At 37.0% G+C, this 10,731-nt stretch overlaps 1 protein-coding gene across 1 annotated transcript in view; it reads right to left on the bottom strand.

The window, feature by feature from the left end:
* Positions 1-2,994, bottom strand: part of spz4 (Spaetzle domain-containing protein 4) — a 19,951-nt gene extending 16,957 nt beyond the window's left edge. The window contains exons 1-2 of the mRNA XM_076202513.1: positions 2,758-2,994; positions 253-908 (exon numbers count right to left, since the gene is read on the bottom strand). Of these exons, the coding sequence (XP_076058628.1) occupies positions 253-908; positions 2,758-2,930 (829 nt within the window). The 5' untranslated portion in view covers positions 2,931-2,994. The remainder of the gene's footprint in view (positions 1-252; positions 909-2,757) is intronic.
* Between the last annotated feature and the right edge of the window lie 7,737 nt (positions 2,995-10,731).

The raw sequence follows: 10,731 nt of genomic DNA, 5'->3' as shown, positions 1-10,731 counted from the left end.
TGATTATAGCAGTATAATGTATGGCATTTTATCTAATTTTCCTGAACATTTCAGAATTAGGTGAATTTTATGCGTGAGAAGTTTCTTATTGTGAATTTAGAAATAATAAGAATAGAACATGGGAATATATATATATATATATATATATATATATATATATATATATATATATATATATATATATATATATATATATATATATATATAGTAGTTTAACAAAGGACATGCAACTTCCGATAAGATGAAATTTACCTTCTGTTGTCTGGTCACTGGCAGAGGTTAGAGACGTGGTATCTGACGTTCTCTTGTCCATATCCTCCTCTTTCGTTATTTTTGTCATTGATGGGTTGGAAGCCGTCGACGTTGCCGTCACTCTCGTTCGCGTTCGTTTCGTTGTTGTTGTTGAAGACGTCGACCCCTTTGAGTAAGTGTTTTGGTTATTAGTCTTCGGCTTGGTCTGTTTGCCTGAGGTTGCAGAGGCTGCCGAGGCTCTAGCCGTCGGGACCGCCGTGGTCTTCTTGGTTGCCGAAGAAGACGAGGACGTCTCCGTAGACTTCTTCTTGGCTTCCGAGCTCTCCTCCGCTTCCACAACCTTCATGGCTCTATCGTTTCTCGGTCTTTGTCTTTTAACAGACGCTCCGCCTGGAGATCCTCCACGGCTTGGCGTCGCTTTTCCAGACACTTTTCCTTCCCTGGAACCTCCCCTTCTGGAGCCTCCGTTCCGTGCCATCTTGTGGTGTCTGGAGGAGGATGTGGGAGGTGGAGGCTTGTAGCGGTGGACTGCCGGGTAGAGGGGGTCATCCATGTCGCCGACGATCTCATTCCTGAGGATGGTGATTTGGCGCTGATCGCCGTACATTCTCTTCATCAGAGCTTGGTTTTCGTACATAAAACGACGTGCTGCTCTCCTGAAAGTAATAATAATAATTAGTAATGATAATAATGATGGTAATAGTAATAACAGTAATGATAATAATGATAATAATAATGATAATACTAATAATACTAATAATACTAATACTAATACTAATAATACTACTACTACTACTACTAATAATAATAATAATATTAATAATAATAATAATAATAAAAACGATGATAATAATATTGATGATGATAATAATGACAAGTCTAAAGTCCCTCAAGATGAAATGCTATCGGAATCATAAAAGCTTACATCTCTCTCTGAGGTTCCTCTCTCGAACTACGGTCTTTTGAGCTAAGGAGGTGTCCTCCCTCTGATTGCAGTTCTCTACTGCCACTCCCCACCATAGAAGCAGAAAAAAAAAAAAAAATACACGGGAGCGACGAGCGATTTCGCTCGGGAAAGTTCCAATGTCGCTCTCGCAAATCCATTAGCGGGAGCGATCCTCCACAAAAAAATCGCTCCCGTGGCAAGATTCAACGTTTTTCATGCATTATCCATCATTTGGTAATTCCTGAATCCCATCACCATTGATGAAAAGATCAGAGCAAACACAACTTACCCGTGATCAATCATTGTATTATCAATCGATATCATAAACGCAACGCATCAATCAACTTTAATTTGTTGATGTACGTACGTATGTGTACGCGGTATAGCTGCTAGAGTTCAATGACTTACCTAGCCTAGCTTCGTATCAGCTGCATGCGCGCGTATACTAGTACATGTTGACTAGACTTTACACGACTATCGTGCTACATAATGTCGCTAGTTGCGAATTGCATGGTACCTGTATGCAGGGAAGTTCATTGGTTGCATGCAGCTAGCTGCCCAATCAACGCTCTGACTACATGTACAATGCACCATTGACTAAATAACAGTAACTGGATCGAATCATCAAAAATTCAAAGTGCAAGTGTTAAAGAGTGAGTAAAACTGATTCAGAGAGCTAGTGTAAACTGAGCATTGAGAATGAGAAGTTGAGAACTACATGCTAATGGATTAATAAAATGATTATATAAACAGGTTTAACCTATTAGGTTGCTATAACTAGATTAATATCAAGTAATGAAAATTACATAGTGACCTTGTACTGCTACCATAGAAGACCTGCATAGTACTATGCAGAACAGCAGAAAGTCAGAAACTACTAATTTTATTCTACAAAACTCTGCAAGTGGATCTTAAACAACTTAACAAGGAAACTCAGTAATTTGCATCATATTGAAATCCATGAACTAATTTGACATGTTTGTATCAATACATTAAAAAAATAACCTGTAAATTTGAATGTATCTTATTCTTCCCCCACCCATCCCACTCCCCCCAAAATTAAAGGCTGATTTGTTAAAAATAAAAAATTATTTTTCATGCACATAAGTAATGAGTTAGCCTTCCAATAGTTTGAAGGAAATCGAACCTGCAAAAACATGGCTCTGGAAGTATAAAAAATGGCTCTGGTAATTAAAAAAATGGCTCTGGTGAAATTTAAGAAAAAATGAAAAATGGCTCTGGAAAATAAAAAAGTATTTTTTTCCCTACATAGAAGGATTAGCAAAGTGAAAGAGACGAAATCCCTCTTGAGAAACCAAACAACGGGTGTCGTCGGCCCCGTCTGTTCTCTTCTTCTCCTGTCCTTCAAGATTTTTCTTTCAACTCAACTTCTCTCTACCTTAAGGTAAAACCTCTTCCTGATCTGCTTTGGCCACAGCCGCCTCTAACCGTGGCATCAAGTGAACACTAACTCCTGATTTCAGGTCCGGATGGGTGACAACCTCAAAAAAGGAGAGAAAGAGAGAAAGAGAGAAAGAAAAAAATAAATAAAAACTCACCATGGGTACTGACTGCCGGCTTGGTTGCAGAAGTCTTCTGAGGAAAGATCGCACGGGACTCTTCTTCGGTCTTCGGCCGTGGTCGGCCATCCAAAACCGCCGAAGTTCCTTTCCTCCCTGTTGCTTCCGCAGCTCATGAACTCGTCGAAGCCCATGCACACGCACGCACACATGCACACAGTCGCCGCCTGTAGGAGAGAGAGAGAATATCATGAGGCCTATAGCATGTGTAAAGGGGTTCTCACGCTGGGCTTCCACGAAGTTCCACATGACTCATCATCGTCGACCATTGAGAGTTCGTTTGAGTTCAAACGACTTCGGTTACTATACTTTATTTTTCAAATTTCTAAATATTACATTGTTTTTCCATCATATATAGCAAAGCTGAATGATGAACTAGCCATATTCTAGTTATTCAAATGGAGGTTGGAGGTAGAATGTCGGAGGAAAACTAGCCTAGTGTGATAACCCTTAAGATTTTAAGAACAGGGTTGGGGGAGCGGGCTGGGTTTCACACACACACACACACACACACACACACACACACACACACACACACACACACACACACACACACACACACACACACACACACACACACACACACACACACACACACACACACACACACACACACACACACACACACACACACACACACACACACACACACACACACACACACATACACACACACACGCATACACACAATTCTGTGGACACCAGCACCTAGTATCTCCATGCACATCCTATACTCAAATTAGTCTAGTCTTAAATGGACACAAGTTATATATTGTCAATGTATCTTTGTATCACTGTTAACTCAATAAACCGATTATGATTTTCATTCTAATTATTATACACACGCGCACGTGTATGGACTCAGTGTATGGACCAAGAATACGTAGGAGACAATCTCCAAACATCTGCTTCAAGTGTCTTCCAAGCATCCGGAGCTCGTTGAGAGAACAATGCACCTCGTCAAACAGAAGGATCTTGCGCAACAAACGAAAGCGGATTCTCAAGGCCTAACGCCCCTGTTATGGGTGTGGAGCGTGACAGAATTAGCTGCTCTTCTTTTCACTGTTGCCGCAAAACTCTTTCGTCATTTCATTCTACCGAAGCGAGAGGGCCTTATAGTCTCATAAGAACATAAGAATGGATGGGACTGCAAGAGACCGTAAAGCCTACACTAGGCAGTTCCACGTCCCTTACCACCTATCATCCCTATCCATGTTTACTAGGTCTATTTCATTTGATAACCACTCTGTTGGTCAACCGAGACCTGCCCTGCTGTCTTGATATGATGACCTTGCCTACATCACCCTTGTCAAAGCCCTTGACCCATTTGAATACCTCTATTACATCATCCCGCACTCTTCGTCTTTCCAGGGAGTGTAAAGGGGTTATCACATTGGGCTATTTTCCCTCCAACCTTCGACTAATTGGCGGTGGCACCCATCTCCAGAACTTTTTCCGCCGTAAAATCACTAGGGCAAAATATTTTGTTTTCTAAAAAACAAAAAACAAAACAAAAAAAAACATGATTGTCATTTGATGTCCTGGAGCAAAATGATTTTCCTCCAGCATATTAGATTCCTTCCCGAAAGCTGCGGGCTGCAAATTTGCTCCAATAGTCGGAGGAAAAATAGCCCAGTGTGATAACACCTTAAGTTAAGGTACCTAAGACTGTTTTCGTATAGTTCGCGGTTTTGAAATTACGTGCGCGATTTGCAGATGGGTACTGGTGACTATGGCTCTCATTTCGTAGAAAATTGATGTATACACTCCTTACATCGATTAATACCGTGTCGAACTCATCAGCAGGTGATCATGAGTTCGATTCTCAGGAATTCATGCGGACTATGTCACGTTGGTTCCCGACAGCCCTGACAAGGTGGGGAGGTGACCCAACATCGCCCCCCCCCCAAAAAAAAAAAGAAAAAAGAAAAAAAAGATGCCATACTTGTATCGACAGTTATTGGATGGTGAACGAGTGAACAAATGATACTGAGCAAGACATATGCTGTTAGTTAAAGATTACCTCCATTGACTTGTCAGGTAGTAATATATATATTTATATATATATATATATATATATATATATATATATATATAAATATATATATATATATACATATATAAATATAATATATATAATATATATATATATATATATATTGTGAAAGCCAATTGCCTGATGTCTGGATTTGAGCCATATTGCTTTGGTCCATTATACATGTGAATACCAAATTACATGATTCAAGCTAACTGCAGCACACGGCGTATAATGTCTTGATTTAAGCATGTACTTCACGACGCACGGAATATGATATTGGAAGTGTTACAAATTAGGAACTGAGTCATTGCATTGGTTCATTATGTACTGTATAATTGTGTTGTGAAATTATGCTAGAAGATAATGGTATTGTTATGAAGAAATATAATTCCCCAATTTACGCTCCCGTTGCATTGTTCCTCGATAGAAAGTAGTGCTAGTGTGTGTTATGGAAAGTGTTACTGTATAGTGACGGTATATTGTATTAGAGCCAATAAAATATTGTGTGTTGTCTAGCTGTAAGCCAAAAGAGGACATGTATAGGTTAACACAGAGTACTGGAATTGGTAGCCTCTGAATACACAGAATGGTGACGTAGATAACGTCGGTAGAGATCATCTCTAAGCGTTCCTTTTTGGTAACTGTCCTTCACTGGGACAAGACGTAGATTGAGCTGATTGGAAAGGAACCCTTTTGTGGAGCATTGAGCGAGAATCTTTCTTTATAATCAGTATCAAATATCCAAATAGTGAATGAGTCAGTAGAAGTCACATTGTTAATAATTAAATTTGGTTTGTCAGACCATGTTTAGATGGGAATAGTAAGGAGCAAAATTATGGTGAAGACATGGCGGCGAAATAATCATGGTATGTTTTGCTTTTTTTTATGTTGATGCCAAGTTAGTTGTGTAGAGTAAAGAGTTATGGTGGAATGATCTGTTATTGTAAAAAAAGTATATAGATTAATTTGTTAACGGAATTACAGATACCATAGTTTGTAGGAGAACCAACATCAGGCTCCTTATCAAATCAACATGAGTACCGTGAAGTATCCTTGTCCTCTAGTACCTCAACATGTACGAAAGACTGCAGACTAGAACAATATGTATATACATATACATATGCATATACATATATATATATATATATATACATATATCTATATATATGTATATAATATGGGTAAGTGTGTCGTGTGTGTGTGTGTGTGCATACACGCGCGTGCATATGGGCGTGCGCATATCTTGATATAGCGGACACAGGCCAAGAAATTTTCCAAACCATATCAATCTAGAGACGATGGGGATAGATAGGGAGTCTGCATGGGATGGTCTACAGAGTTGGAGAAAGGTGCATACAACTACGCGCTCCAGTTATTTTGTACATTTTCTAGTATATTCTCTATCTTCTTAACTAATCGTGAGAAACTATATCTTATACTCCATTTGTATTTGGTTTTATCCCATTCTTTCGCCAAAATTAATGACAATAAATTTCTTTATTATGTGTTACAGCTCTAATAATGTCCGAAAGGGGACGGCAGCTTCGCGTCAAATATGAATTTGAATAGCTGGAAGAAGACTTAGCTTACAATTTATCTGATTTCCCCGAGAGCATTTCAACACTATGTTTAACATTTGTATTGTGTCTAACATCTCTTATTTCTTCATTCGGCTTCTCAATATGACACAAAAGTGACTTTTACGTGTGAAGCTTGGACAAACAAAAGTCAGTAACCGAAGTCATTTCTATCCAAACGAACACACAACAGTTAACGACAATGGACCCAGTGTAAAGTGGGCTATAGGCCTTCCTATGAACCTCCCTTTCCTCCCACCTCGTCCTCCATACCCTAATCCCACACTTCTTTTCCCCCCAGCCCCTCCACCATCTCTTCACATCCCTCCCGCGTTCGCCATTGACAACATCTAGAGTTAACGGTCGAAGGACGACTTGCAAGACGTAACGGTCTAAGGCCGTCCAGGTCTGTCTGGCGGAGTTGCTTATCAAACGCTCTTGTAGCATGGTGTCCGCATTACACCAAAACAAAATATTAGCATCACTTACTTGTCTAACTATCAACTTACCTATCCATTTATTTACTTATTGATTTATTTTGAGTTGAAGCTAAAGGGGAGCGAGAACTTTAGAAGATATTAAATCCTGAAAAAGGAAAATAGGAGGAGAGAACACAGGAGAATGGTACTCGTTGTTCATTTGTCTATTTATCTTTCTAGATTTTAGTTGATTTTTTATTGGTCTATCTATTTATTCATTTAGTTATTCATTTATCATTAAGAGGTTAGATTAGACGAGGATACGCTAGGTTGGGTTAGGCTAGGGATTAGTAAAGATAGACGAAGTTGGGTTAAGTTCAATTTTATATATATATATATATATATATATATATATATATATATATATATATATATATATATATATATACACACTGTATATATATGTGTGTGTAATGAAAATGTATACACATATATTGAAATACTTTCTAACCCTTGACTTCTTGTGTCCACATGTTAAGGCACATGGCACGTGTACCAGCCTGAGATGACACGCCGTGGCACAGGTCGGCTTGAGCTCTGGTACGCGTGGGCGAAAGTGTGGAGCTGGTCATTCACCTCCCACACCCGTCGTCACTGGCCGACCTCAAAGTCTACCCCCACCCCAACCCTCTCACATCCCCTCCGCTCCAACCGTCCCGTTGCCTCCCTGCCTTGTTTTCCTATAATTTTTTCTTCTGTTTCCATCGTTCTTTCTTTCCTTTCCCATACATGCAACTCCGTTTATTTTCTCCTTCATCTTCCTGTTTATAATTTTAACGATAATCTTCAACAGACAATAATTATTTTATATTTTTTCTATCATTCTTCCTGGCTGATCCATTTTCTCTTTTCTCCTCGTTTTCAAAATGTCGTGAAGGGTATTTTTTAAGTGGGAAATCGGTAGATCCAATTTCTCCATGTACTTGTTCTAAAATCTTCCCATCAACTCTCCGTATGTAGCAAAATTTTAATATAAGTGGATAAAGACAAGTAATATGTTCAGATTTCTGTCAGTTCAGATTAATTTGCTTGCATACTTATAACAACAATAAAAATAATAACAATGATAATGATAACAACGACAACAACAATACTATTGTTATTATTATTATTATTATTAATAAATAATACATACATACATACATACACCAAGGCTTTCCCCCCATTACAAGAGAGATAGCCAAAAAGGAAAAGGCATAAAATCATTTCCACCAATTCCATCCCTGAATACACTCCACACCCCTCCACCCTCCCTCTTATCTTAGCACCTTCTGGATGACGGGTCATCCCTACACCTTGTCCACTGCCCTGGGTCAGAAGCAGTGTCGCAAGACACAGCACATCCACAGCAAGGCCGCTTCATTAAATCGGCGACCCCCCTCTCCGTCCCCCCCATGCATAAAAGGAGAAGACGGGGAGAAATCCCTTCGGGCTGCGTCAAATTTTGCTCACACATACTACCTCACCCCCCATCCCCCGCCCATTCCACCTCATGCATCACAACATCATCCATATACAACCATTCTCCATTCACCCCTGTCTTCTGTCCTCTCCCGTCCTTCCTCAACAGACATTCCCCTCTTCCCCAAAGCCCCCTTCACCCCATCCATACACCTCATCCTAGGACGTCCCCTCATGTTCACTCCTTCCACATCTGCCTTCCACTCCTGTTTTACTAGTCTTTCTTCACCTAGTCTTTCCATGTTTCCAAACCATCCTAATACTCTTTCATCAACCCTATCTCCCAACTCCCTTTCCACCCCTGTTCTCCTCCTCACCTCCTCATTTCTCACTCTATCTAGCCTAGTAACCCCTATCATACTTCTCAGACACCTCATCTCAAACACATTCAAACTCCTTCTCTCTTCCTCTCTTATGTTCCATGTTTCTGCCCCATACAGTGCCGTTGGCAATCACTCCTTCATACAATCTCCTCTTAGCATTCATTCCCAAATGTCTATTCCTCATTACATTTTTTAATCCACCAAGGCATTTACTTGCTTTTCTCAATCTACATTCTACCTCCACCTTCACTCCACCTTTTCCTGCCACATTTGCACCCAAGTATCTAAAACTATCCACTTCCTCCAGTCGCTCTCCCTTAATGCTCAGTGAGCAATAAATAATAATGATAAAGAAAAAATAATAATAAATAATAATGATGATAAATAATAATAATAATGATAGATAATAATAATAATAATAATAATAATAATAATAATAATAATAATAATAATAATAATGATGATAAATAATAATGATGATAAATAATAATGATGATAAATAATAATGATGATAAATAATAATGATGATAAATAATAATGATGATAAATAATAATGATGATAAATAATAATGATGATAAATAATAATGATGATAAATAATAATGATAATAATAATAATAATAATAATAATAATAATAATAATAATAATAATGATGATAAATAATAATAATGATAAATAATAATAATAATGATAAATAATAATAATAATAATAATAATAATAATGATAAATAATAATAATAATGATAAATAATAATGATAATAATAAATAATAATAATAATAATAAATAATAATAATAATGATAAATAATACTAATAATGATAAATAATACTAATAATGATAAATAATACTAATAATGATAAAGAAAAAATAATAATAAATAATAATGATGATAAATAATAATAATAATGATAGATAATAATAATAAATAATAAATAACAATGACGATAATAACGATAATAATGACGATAATAATAACGATAATGATAACGATAATGATAACGATAACGATAATGATAACGATAACGATAACGATAACGATAACGATAGCGACAACGATAACGATAGCGATGGCGATAACGATAACGATAACGCTAACGATAACGCTAACGATAACGACAATGATAATGATAATGATAAAGATAATGACAACGATAATGATAATAATAATAATAATAATAATAATAATAATAATAATACCTTTATTATGATTATCACCATTATCATTATTACCTATGCATTAATTTATCGATTTGCCTTATCTATTTTGAAAAGTGTTACTCCATTACTTAATTTATTGTTTGTTCTATAAAAAAAAATCGACAGTTTGAACAAATGTAAATCGTTGCCCCACAATTTGTACCCATCATTCTACCGTCATTTGTCTCCACCCGCCCAACTCTATGAGAAATGCGCATCAAAATCCTAACCTAATGCAACGGAATCGTCACTTATCAAAATCATCAAACAAATAACAATTCATACAATCAGTATCTCTACACCGTGAAACATGCTCACTTAAATGACAGAATTTAAAAGCTTGTCTTCTATTTACACGTCACTACAAAGTAAATCTACTTCTTTTAAAAATATTATAATTGTACTTGAGTAAGTGTTCCCCCTGCAGTTCCAAAACTATTGCGGCTGTAAGCTCGATTCACATAAATTACATGAAAATTAATCAGTACCAGGTACACCCATTCAAGTATTCGTTATAAAATTTGAAATATAAATCTGAAATACTATAATTATAATCAGTTGATAGTTGTGAGAAATTCCCCGAATACGAATGTTATACGGCGGGATATACGCGTGAATAGTAATCTGAAAATCCCCAGATCACAAAATTGAAAGCAATGTTGTACCAAGTCTGTTTTATTACTTCATGTTTCTTTTTCATCTTTCGAACCTTTTCGAAATGTTTTCCTAAACCTTCTTTATATTAAAATACAAATACCAAACTTGACAGTGCGGCTTAAACTGAATACAATATTTACTGCAATGTCTCTAAATTGACAATATTTACATTAATTCCCTATTGATTACAGGACAAGTGATCACATTTAATGATTAGTTC

This window comes from Oratosquilla oratoria, chromosome 19 (genome assembly GCF_046742065.1).
Source record: "Oratosquilla oratoria isolate Oo_2021 chromosome 19, ASM4674206v1, whole genome shotgun sequence".
Taxonomy (NCBI): Eukaryota; Metazoa; Arthropoda; class Malacostraca; order Stomatopoda; family Squillidae; genus Oratosquilla; species Oratosquilla oratoria.
This window is presented reverse-complemented; position numbering and strand designations above follow the sequence as displayed.